This window comes from Planococcus citri, chromosome 2, assembly GCF_950023065.1.
Source record: "Planococcus citri chromosome 2, ihPlaCitr1.1, whole genome shotgun sequence".
Lineage (NCBI taxonomy): Eukaryota > Metazoa > Arthropoda > Insecta > Hemiptera > Pseudococcidae > Planococcus > Planococcus citri.
Genome location: NC_088678.1, coordinates 14,040,587 through 14,052,416, shown reverse-complemented (window position 1 = coordinate 14,052,416; position 11,830 = coordinate 14,040,587). Strand labels below are relative to the sequence as shown.

The 11,830-nt window shown below is 34.8% G+C and overlaps 1 protein-coding gene across 1 annotated transcript; it reads right to left on the bottom strand.

Moving 5' to 3' along the window:
- Window positions 1-10: 10 nt before the first annotated feature.
- On the bottom strand, window positions 11-913 carry mRpS17 (mitochondrial ribosomal protein S17). Its single transcript, XM_065348733.1, has 3 exons — window positions 608-913; window positions 317-525; window positions 11-242 (listed from the first exon to the last, which is right to left on the bottom strand). Exons 1-3 carry the CDS (start codon window positions 749-751, stop codon window positions 74-76), a joined length of 522 nt encoding a protein of 173 aa, XP_065204805.1. The 5' UTR covers window positions 752-913; the 3' UTR covers window positions 11-73.
- Between the last annotated feature and the right edge of the window lie 10,917 nt (window positions 914-11,830).

Below are 11,830 nucleotides of genomic sequence, written 5' to 3'. Positions count from 1 at the left end.
TCGAACCGGAAAATATTAAAACATATATTAACCGAAATGAAAACAAATTACACAAGCTACGTATAAAAATATCTTAAACATCAGCTAAATGAGGTCCTTCGTCATCTTCGTGATATTTAGGAAGTATTTCTAAATGACTGAAATCACGTTTTCCTTCTTGCCAGCCTCTGGCAGGAGCATCTTTGTATTTAAATCCAGTCGGATTCTCACCGTACAATTTACTCAATTTATCCAAATCTTCCCTGTAAACCAACAGAATCGTGTGAATAATTTACTTCATTTTATGTATAAGGAATTATTTCAGGCGAATTTTTACCTGTATCTTGGTACACCGTATTTCACAGTAACAACTTTCTTTCCAGTTAGAGGACAAGTGGTATCTCCAAGAGGGTATATTACTTTCATAACTTCGTGTGTGATTAATTTGGTTTTCTTCTCTTTAAGCTCTTTTATAAGTACGATATCTCCGGTTTTACATACCTTATTAGGATCGTGAGCGTAATAGGTGTCCATATGTTTGAAGTACTGTCAAATGAATCGAATTATTAGTAAAATGAGAAGATGAATAAATCAATGTGATGCAACTACAACAGATGAGAATACTTACTGCGGTCAAATGTTCATCTAGTTTTAATTCTGTAACTACTACTCTGATAGTGTCCTTCTTGTTGCAAGGTTTTACGGCGCCGAGGAAGGTACGAAGAGATTTTTGAGAGAAGAATTGTTTCAATTCAGCGGCTATATTCGCCATGATGAGAGATTAGCTTGGAATATCGATGTAAACCACACTAGAGAAGCATTTGAAGATGATGACTAAAATTTTAGATAGTCAATGCATGTAAAATGATTCAAAAATCTTCACGAGCGGCGATTTCATTTGCTTATCATTCGGTTTTCATTTTTAATTTTTATCAAAATTTTTTGTCGATTTCGATTCCTCGATGTTTCCAAATCGATGTGCGAAATCGATAGCTATCGAACGTTTCTACCGTATTTATCTGTAAAACGGGAGTAATTACGAAAATCTCAAAATTTCGAACTAGAGCTTCCATTTTTGAATTTTGATTTTGAGTTTTTTTTGTTTATTTTATAAAATAATGGTAAAAATGCGAAGATTTCAACTTTCAAGTTTTAAAATTTTAAATTTATATACAGGGTGTCCTAGGACTGGGAGTAAGTCATCAGTCATGTCATCATCAAATGATCAAACTGAAAAAAATGAAAAGTCAAATAACAAATAGAAACAGAAAGCATTGGTTGGCTGGTTGCATGGTTTGATATTGATTCAATTTCAATTCAATCGAAATGCTGAGCAATGACCAATGAGCATTTTGAGTAAAATGCAGTTGGAGGACTGGAGGAGGTTCATCCAGGTACGCGGTTGCCTTTTCGCTGCGTGAATTGTGAAATCAGAAATGTAAAATAAAATCCGCCACTAAATCGGCTAGCTAAATTCTTTTTAGCCAAATTTTTGTAAAAAATGGAGCTATTTGCGGTAGGGTAGGCCAGACATTTTTATTTATAAGTTTCAGCCTTTCAGCCCTTTCAGGACTTTCAGCACGATGGTAATTTTTACATTTTATGACCTGGAGCTTGAAAGATTTTGCCCTCGCTTCGCTCGAGTCATTTGTATTTCACTTTCCCAATTCTAAATTTCTACAAAAATATTAGGTAGGTAAGTCTCGAATTTGAAAAATATCAAGATTGGAAGATATCATTTTTGACTTTGAAAAATGATGTTTTTCAGACTCTCAAGTTATAAAAATTTTGCAAGCTTTTGCCCTCGCTTTGCTCGGGCCAATTTCATTTTGTTTCTTGTTTAAGCTCTTAGAATGAAATTACTCCTCAATTATGCGTAAAAGTTTGAATAAAATTGCGTTAGGTAATTCTCAATTTTTTTAAATTTCCCGTAATGTTAAATAAAAACGTTGGGTCAAATCTTTCAACAATTTGTAACACAAAAAACCGAAGAATATCATTTTTGACGATATGAAAATCATTTTTCTGATCATTACATTTTTCAAATTCTCAAATATTTTTTCAGAAAATGTAAACTTACTTTGAAAAAGGAAAACAAATTAGCCCGAGCGAAGCGAGCGAGGGCCAAATATTCTGGAAATGTACATTTTAAAAACTGAAATAGCATAAAGACTAAAGAGCTATCACAATAATTGTATTATTTGACAAAATAAACAGGCAAATGAAAAAATGAGTCAAATATAAAGTCAACCAAGTACATACGTACAACATTATTGGTCAATTTGCCAATTGAGTCCTCAGGTATTGTATCATGCTCGCATCAGTTGGCAAATTTAGGATAAGAATGGCCAAATTAAATTTAAATTTATGACGTTGATTTTGTTGGTTTTAGTTCTTTTGTACACTCAATTAAAAAATTCCAACTGTTTAAGTAAACAAAATAAATGAGAATTGTCGATTTTTGAACAAAATGAATAATTTCCTTGAAAAGTTGGCAATTTTGAGTTTCTAATTCTCAAGTACTCAATTGGCAAATCAAAAATGTACTTAGGTAAGTAATACATTACATTTGAAATTAATTGTATGTAGTTGGCAAATCGAATTCAATTTAATTTTAACAATAATTGCAAATTTTCAACTTTTCAACTAGATAATGAGTAGAAAATAAAGTTGACAATTGTGATTTCTAAAGTTCTCAGTTGGCAAATCAAGAATGCCTTATCAGTTGGTAAATTAGCTTAATTGTAATATCAGCGACTCTTGAGTCAAAAACGCCAACTTTTCAACTAATGATTAATTGAAAAATTATCATATTTTTTGAATTTTCATCCTCGTAAAAACCCAAAAATGCCAACTTTTTAATTTTTTAAACAAACCCGCCCGGGGGGGGGGTAACGTACCCCCCTCCCCCTTGCTACGCCCCAGCCAAATTCATACCATTCGTGAGTACCGCCGTTGTGAACAACATATCGAAATTTCAGATTCCATTCCTAGGTCATCCCCACTCCCCACCCCATTTAACAGTGATGGCAAAACTTTTACATTTCAGTTCAAGTTTTTAGTTTTTAGTTTCAGTTTCATTTTTTCAGTTCAAGTTTTCAGTTTTTAGTTCCAATTTTGCTTTTTTCAGTTCAAGTTTTTAGTTTCAGTTTTCAGTTTTGCTTTTTTCAGTTCAAGTTTTCCGTTTTCATCATTTCTTTTTGGTTCAAAAAGAAATGAAAAAAAAATTCTTTTCTTTCACAATTTGCTACTTTGCAACAAGAACTTTGAATTTCAAATTCAAGTTCTGTTTAATTTAATTAATTTTCATATTTTTAATATTTTTAAAAGTATAGCATCTTGAATGGCCTGAGCGAAGCGAGGGCAAAAGTTTTCAGTTTTAGAAAATTTAAGATTTAAAAAGTAGAATAAGATTAACTTTAAAGAAAAAATTAGGTTTTTCTGATCTCAGCATTTTTCAAATTCGATAGGTTTCTTGAAATTGTAATTCTGAGAAGAGAATCAAATTGACTTGGGCGAGGCGAGATTAAAAGCTAGGATAATTTATAGTTCAAAAAGTACAACAATACTTGAATATCAATTTTTATTGAAAAAATTTGGTTTTTCTGATTTCAAGTTTTTCTAAATTTCATTTTCATCAATGGTTTTTTTAAATTCTTGAATGGAAAGAAGGGAATTAAATTGGCCCGAGCGAAGCGAGGGCAAAAGCTTTTGAAAAAAATAGGAATTTTGAGAATAGATTGATGATTTTGATTTTTGTAGTTTGTTGACAAAATCAGTGATGGCAAAACTTCAACATTTCAGTTCAAGTTTTTAGTTTTTAGTTTCAGTTTTATTTTTTTCAGTTCAAGTTTTCAGTTTTCAGTTTTAGTTTTTCTCATTTCAGTTCAAGTTTTTCAACGAGTTTCAGTTTTAGTTTCAGTTTCAGTTTTCCATCACTGCCATTTAAGGTGAAAAAACCTGATTTTGACACTACTTTTGACCCCGCCCCACTCTTGAAATTGACCTAGGAGCCCCCAATGTCCAGCATACAATGGGATGGTGCCACTTGAGTGTATTTTGCAGGTTTCAACCTTCCAACCCTACTTGACCCCTCTTCAGGGTGAGAAAAGTGTGTTTTTTTTTGTTATTTTACGTATTTTTTTCGACCTTTAGGAAAGCTTACAGCCTCCCCAAATTGACCTAGAACGTCCAAATTGTCACAGTACATTGGGGGGATGTACCCGAAGTACCTTGTGCAGGTTTCAACTTTCTAACCTTATGTGAGTGATCCCTCTCTAGCGTCAAAGAAGTGGTTTTTTTTTTGCTATTTTATATGTTTTTTGACTTTTAGGAAAGCCTACAGCCCCTCTAAATTGACCTAGAAGGTCCACATTTTCACAGTACATTGGGACGATGTATCAGAAGTGCCTCTTGGTTTCAGCCTTCCAAACCCATTTGACCCCTCTCTTCAGCTATTTTCAAGTTTTTTCCTCAACTTTTAGAACACTCTGTAGCTCCTTCAAATTGACGTAGAGGGTCCAAATTTTCATAGTATGTTGGGAGGATATACCCCAAGTGCATTTTGTAGGTTTCAGCCTTCCAAGCCCATTTGACTTCCTTCCAGAGTCAAAAAAATAGATTTCCAGTCGAATTTTTAGCCAAATTTTTGTAAAAAATGGAGCTATTTGCGGTAGGCCAGACATTTTAATTTAGTATAAGTTTCAGAAGGATGGTGATTTTTACATTTTATGACCTGGAGCCTGTTCTAATTGATCAAATAAAATCAAACTTGGGGAATGGGGTTGTCTTGGAACTTGGAAGCTAGAATGCACCCCTGCAGTTGGAAGGGTCAAGGTTGAAAATGACAGAAAGGTCATTTCATTTTTTTGGTTTGGAGAAGCATAATTTGGCCCCAAATTGACAAAGAGAGTCCAAATTCATATCATTGGTGAATACACCGCCGTTGTGAACAACATATGAAGCATATTATGTTTCCAAAACGCACTAAGTCCATTTTCAAAGATTCTGAGGTTGCAAGGCCATCTAGCATACCTAAAGTTATTGTGGTCCAAAATGGCTGGTTTTTTGATATGTTGTGCCCAAGGGTCTTGGCTATTACGTATCAAAAAATCAGCCAATTTGGGCCATTTCTACGTTTTCAAATTGCACCAACTTACCATGAATTTCTTATCAATATTTTTTTGGACTTGGTGCGTTTTGGAAACATTATGCTTCATATCCAAATTTCAGCTTCCTAGGTCATCCCCTCCCCATTTAAGGTGGAAAAAAGAAAAAACCGGATTTTTTGAGAAATTCTTCCCGCGAACATGCTAAATGAACACTTTACTTGTGAAGAAAAATCCAAACAGAAGGAAAGCATTGCAGCGGAGCTGTAAATACATAATGTTTAAAAACACTCATCATGTCACCAATTTGATTACTTAATTGAATGTTTTTAACAGAAAACATTGCCATCGTGTTTGAAAAAGTCTTCAAAGTTTCTGGTACAAAAATTTGGCTCTTACTTAAGTAGGTATTAGCGGCAGATTGCTACGACTTTCTTATGCCGTGTACTACAGCTACATGTTTAACTGTCCGGAGTGAAAGTAGGTAGTTTATTTACTCTATAACTCTGAATTTGAAGGAGAAAAATTTTCAACAAACGATTCTTCACATTTTTTTCGAAAATTTGAAGAAAAAATAGGCAGCCAATAATAAAGAGTAGGTAAACGAATACGTTTTATACCAAAATGAATAATACTTGACTGACAAACAGAAACTTGATTTCCTAACAACAGAATTTCTCAATCAAAATACACAACAAAAAGGTCAAAATAAAAACATTTGAAAAGCGTTCGATAAAATGTTATCAAGTAATGAAATGTTCGAAATTCTGGCCGGATTATTTTAATTTCTTTTCTGAAAACAAAGCTTCAACTGAATTCATTTCAATATAATGAAATGTAACTCATGTTATCTGTTTATAGGTGAGTTTCAACGTTTGTTTTCCTCCACAGCAGTTCAATTACACACCCATCCTTTCAAACACTAACACTACTTTTTTCATCCAGGACATATATTACTGCATGTGAGCAAAGTTATTGGTAGTAATTACGATTATCCTGCAGTTTCATGTAATATTACTCCAATATCTGCAGAAGACAATAAAATAATATGTTTTGCTGACCCAAATCTTCCGTTAAATTCCTCGCTACGATTGAACCTTAAAGAAGACACGATGGACACATTATCGAGATCAAAAGTACGTTTTGAGTTTAATAAATATCTAAATCATAGATTTATTTATTTTCTTAAAAAAATTGTGTGTACAAAATAATTATTTTACAGGAGCTCGAAATAGATGTAGAATCGGGCGCCTGGAAATTACCTATTGAAGATATCCTCAACTTCACATCGAATGTAAAACTAATCAAGCTGACTATCAAAACAAAACTGGAAATCTCAGATTTCAACAAACCTACAACCACACCGCAGAAAAAACGCTCATTACTCTCAGCATTATCTGGTATGGAAACATTACAATATTTAACCGTTGATAATTGCAAGTTTGATGACGAGTACAGATGGAAACTGCCTTCGAGCCTTCGTTATTTATCATTCACCAATAGTTCGTACACGTGGTTCGATCTCACCAATCAACCTAACTTATACTACGTCAATTTTAAAGGAAATAATTTTAAAAGAATTCCAAAAATGTCTTCTCCCGAGCCACCCATAGTTGAGCTGAATTTCGAAAAAAACAAAGAATTCTACGTGACTGTGATCGAAATCGCCCCCTTGTGTAAACTCGAGACACTCGAAATGGTGAACCCGTTTGATAAATCGACCATTCAAACCAGAGAGATTTGCGATTGTAAAATGTTGAAAGAATGGGGACTTAGGCAAAATATCACCATCGTGACTAGTTCAGGACCGCTGACAGACATCGATTGTAAAGAAACCCCATCATGTAGGTATAGGTAAGCCTATCAAATGTTATGATTTTTGAAATTACAGCAAAAAGTGAAAGAAATTCCGTTTCATTGCGAAATTGTTGCTCGTGTTTAGCCAACTGCTCAATGAACGAGTTGGTTAAAGCCGAAGAACTGCGTAATGAATGCATCGATCGTTTAATGGTCGAGAAAATTGACGACGACTTGTTCGATTTATACAGAAATCATATTTATGGCGGTATTGGCATAATTATAGTGATTTGCGTGCTCTTCATTCTGTATGGAATCAAGGAGTTCATGATGCGAAAAGTTGATTTAGGTGGGTTGATTTGTTTTTCATTTGATCGAGTAGGTTGATAAATCAAGTTTTTTAATTTTTTGATGGTGCGTTATAGACGCAGAATTGGATTATGAAAATTATATTGAAGCCGATGATCGAGTAATTCCGATTGGTGAAATCAAAACATAGTTCGACGATCAATGCATTAGATTAGGAATTTTTTGCATGGTTATAATATGGCAATTCGATTGAGTGGTTTTCCAGAATTGTACCATAATTGGACTTGTGTTAGTATGATATCATGTTTTTCAAGTTTTATGTACCTACCTATTGAATATTGAGAAAAAATTATTCACGATTTTACGTTTTGTGTGTTATTTAACCCATTATGAATTTTCTTTGCCACTTTATATAGCATTAAATTTCACGTCTCAGCATTAAGTTAATATTTTTCTAAAGTGTTCTTCCGTAGTTGCTTTTAAACCTTCACAAAATGACAAAATATGCATTGATTATTTCCTGTTTCTAGTCAAACTACTTTTTAGTCCGAATTTAAAAAAAAGAAGAAATGAATGAATTTCTCTTTCAGGTCATTCAATAAAAGCTCACTTTAAAAATTGTAATTACCTAGGTATTTTTTTCAAAAATAAAAAATCATATTTTGAAAAGATTCATCAAACATTTTCTGATTCAATTCTAAGTATGTCTTTGTACATTGCTTTATTTTTGGAAGTACCTACAAAGAATGTGCTCTCAAAAAAAGGTTTTAATCAAAAAAAGAACCCTCTGTTTTGCTTTGTTGTTTTTTGATTTAAGAAAAACCACTAGAATGAAATTCAGCTTGCATATAGACATGATTTTGCCATCTTACTTATCATTTTTCGATTGATTTGTACACAAATTTTCCAAATTCATTTCCACCGGCTCAAGCTCAAAGCCAAACCCCACCAGTGGTTAAAGATGGGTTTGAGAAGAAAAAATTGAAAAAAATCAAAGGTGCAGTGTCTGTTGATCTAACTGCTGCATATGATACTGACAACCACCACCTACTGTGCAAGAAAGTATATGAAGTCACCCAGGATCACAATTTCACCACCATCATTAAATCTATGCTCAGTAATAGGATGTTCTATGCATTGACTTTTCAGATATGGACTGCTAGCAGTGCATAAGCCAATGGTCTTGAACATATAGTTCATCAGTTAGTCGAGGTTTGGCTTCTATGCATGCCCAAATCTTAAAAATGTGCACAGTGATGTTGTACCTCCCTTCCTCCCTCCCTCAAACTGTACCACGGAACGGAGGTATATTTAAGACAATGGCTGTACATTAAGCTTATGGGATGCTAGCAGTCCATATCTGAAAAGTCAATGTCTATGTCACACACATGGGAAAGTCCAGTAGATGGAGAAGGCAAAAAAATGGGCTGCCACAGGGAGTGCCACTTTTGTCAAAACGCGTTTTTTTGGTGCAAAAGGTGCTATGTCCACTTACTGATCCACACAACATTTCAGATGTAACCTATACCTACTGCAAGTAGTTTGATTTTAGTCCCAAAGATAGCGCTGTGTATAAGTCCTTTACGCGCATTGCAAACTTATTTACCCTCTTGCGTAAGATTTAGTTTTTTGGCACTTTGCACCCTTTTCATTTCCACCATTCATATACACAAATGACCAGCCAATCGAAGACCAGACCAGACAATTTCTGTATGCAGATGACCTGGCAGAAACCACCTAGGGGGATACACACATAGAGGTACAAGAAATGCTGCAGGAAACACTGAATAAACTAGAGACCTACTATGTGGATAATGCTCTCAGACCAAAACCATCCAAAACTCAAGTATGTACCCTATTGACAAAATTATGCATAAAAACAGGCGTGTTGGCACAAGTATGCGTGAATTTGGACTTTTCTCAAAAAAAGCATGAGATTCAGCCTGCGAATATCATGCGTAAAAGCAATGGTAAAGCATATAAAATTAAATAGAAATTAAAAATTTTTTGCCCTGGGCGGGAATTGAACCCGGGACCAGCGGTATCTACTTTTCCGCATTACCTAACTCACTCCGCCACTTCGCCACTTGCGAAGGGTGGAGTTATTTCCGCATAAATGTTTGTGCATTGTGAATGTGAACTTATCAAATTTTTAAATTTTTCTCCCAAGTCCAAAAAGTGCAAACATTTATGGGGAAATAACTCCACTCTTTGCAAGCAGCGAAATGGCCGAGTTGGTTAGGGAACGCGGAGTAACAGAATATGTGGGTCCCAGGTTCGATTCCCACCCAGGGCAAAAAATTTTATAATTTCTATTTCATTTTATATGCTTTAACATTGCTTTTACGCATGATATTCGCAGGCTGAATCGCATGCTTTTTTTGAAAAAAGTCCAAATTCACGCATGCTTGTGCTATGCATAAAAGCATGCATTTTAGCATGCTATCGCATAATTTTTGTCAATAGGGTAGCTTCCACCTGAAGAACGCAAAGGCAAAGTGCACACTGAAGCTGGTATGGGGGAGGAGTGCAGCTGGAAAACTGTGAAAATCCCAAGTACCTACTCAGGAATCACTCTAGATCAAACCCTCACACATAACAGACATTGGGAGAACACAAAAATGAAGGTGGAAGCAAGAAACAACTTACTGCAGGAACTGGTGTCAATCTAGATGGGGAGCAAAGCCAAAGGCCAAAGATACTGAGGACAACAGCCATGGCACCACGGTTGCGGAACTAACTATAGGTACTGATACTGAAAAACCAATACCAGCAAAACCGCCAAATTTTTGAAAAAACCGAAAACCGATACCTACCAATAAGTTGACAAATGAAAAACCAATTTATATAAAATACCAATATAATTTTCAAAATCGGTACAAATACCGAAAACCAATACCGAAATTATTTTAAAATCTGTATTTCGGTACTCATTTTTTCATATCTCTTCAAATGATTGAAAATGAAACAATTTCAACAATCAACATCAAACAAAATGAGTTTATTCATTTCATTTCAATGATCACTTTTCTTTGTTGATTTTTCTCTCATTTCAACTTCTATACTTACTACTGCTCTGTCAATTTCTGAATTTTAAGCCAAAGTGTTCTGTAATTAGCTTGCTTTTTGACATTTTCAACTTGCTGTCATGTTCGTGAAATACTTACCAATACCAAAACCGAAAACCGAAATAAAATCCACAAAAATTGGAAAAACCAATACCAAAAACCGAAATTTTGAGGTAGAAATTGATGAAAACCGAAAAACCAATACCGTTTTAGCCACCGCATTTGAAATTGAAATACCAAGAATACCAGGTACCAATACCGTTTTGTTTTATTGTTTGGCAACCCTGCATGGCACACAGTGCGACCTGAGCAGAATTTAGGAGGAAAAAAGTCCCTTTGAATGTAGTAATTTTGGAATATGACTGACTAGAAGTATTTTTTAGCGCTGAATCTGAATATGATATCAATTTTTGACTATTGGCATTGGGAGGGGGGGGGTAAAATCATGAAAATAGGCTTAAAAACCAATATGGGTATCCTCAATTATGTTTTTTGAGGCGCTGAATCCGAATTCGACAGTAGTTTTTATCTATGGTCATCAGGGGGTGAGGGAGAGGGGGAGGGAGAAAGTGAAATCATAAAATGGTTTTAAAAACTAATATGGGTGTCTTCATATACATTTTTTGAGGCACTGAATCCGAATCCAATATTAGTTTTTTTGTCTATGGTCATCTGAGGGTGGGAAAGAGGGGGAGGAAAGGGGTAAAATCATAAAATGGGTTTATAAACCAATATGGGTATCCTCATATCCGTTTTTTGAGGCGCTGAATCCGAATCCGATATTAGGTTTTGTCCACGGTAATCGGATGTCCCATGGTATTATAATTTTTTTTTTGAATTTTGGCTGAAGAAGGGGCAAGGGAGGAGGTGGAACGGATAGAGAAGCCCAGATCGAAAAATTAAGCCCATATTCGGATTCAGCGTCCCCAAAAACATCACAAACGATACGTCACATGGTATTATTTTTTTTAAATTTTGGATCATAAAGGGTGGGGAAGGGGTGGAAAGGGTAGATAGGGCTAGATCGAAAAACTAAATCCATATTCGGACTCAGCGTCCCCAAAAACATAACAAACGATACGTCACATGGTATTATAATTTTTTTTAGATTTTGGATCATTAACGGGCGGGGGGTGGCAGTTCACTACCTTAGGGGTACGATGTTTCAAATCGGACATGAAATTTGCATTCATCACCAAAAAAAAAAACAATTTGTACCCCTCAAAAGCTGGATTACCATAGAAAAAGGTTTCCTACCCCCTCCATTTCATTCTGATTCCACCATAGGGGGGGTGGAAGTTGCACACTTATCTCATTGGTTGAAACAAATTATGAGAAGGTATCAAATTTAGCATCTTTCAAAACCAAAATCATCACACCCCAGCCGGAATTCACCCTAAAAAATTTGAAATTAGACCTACATCATAAATCCACCCAAATCAAGTTTTAAACCCCCCTAAATAGCCAATTTATCAGATTAAAAATGAAATGTTTTAAAATGGATATAGGGCGTTTTGGAATATTGCTCCTCAATTGGATTTAATTAAAATTGAATTGAAACGATTAACA

What these genes read in the sequence shown, in the direction of transcription:
- mRpS17 (XM_065348733.1), bottom strand. Translation starts at nt 751, where the DNA reads ATGGCGAATATAGCCGCTGAATTGAAACAATTCTTCTCTCAAAAATCT. An exon ending in TAGATGAACATTTGACCGCA is followed by an intron (nt 526 to 607) that starts GTAAGTATTCTC and finishes TTCATTTGACAG; the next exon opens with TACTTCAAACATATGGACAC. An exon ending in TACGGTGTACCAAGATACAG is followed by an intron (nt 243 to 316) that starts GTAAAAATTCGC and finishes GTTGGTTTACAG; the next exon opens with GGAAGATTTGGATAAATTGA.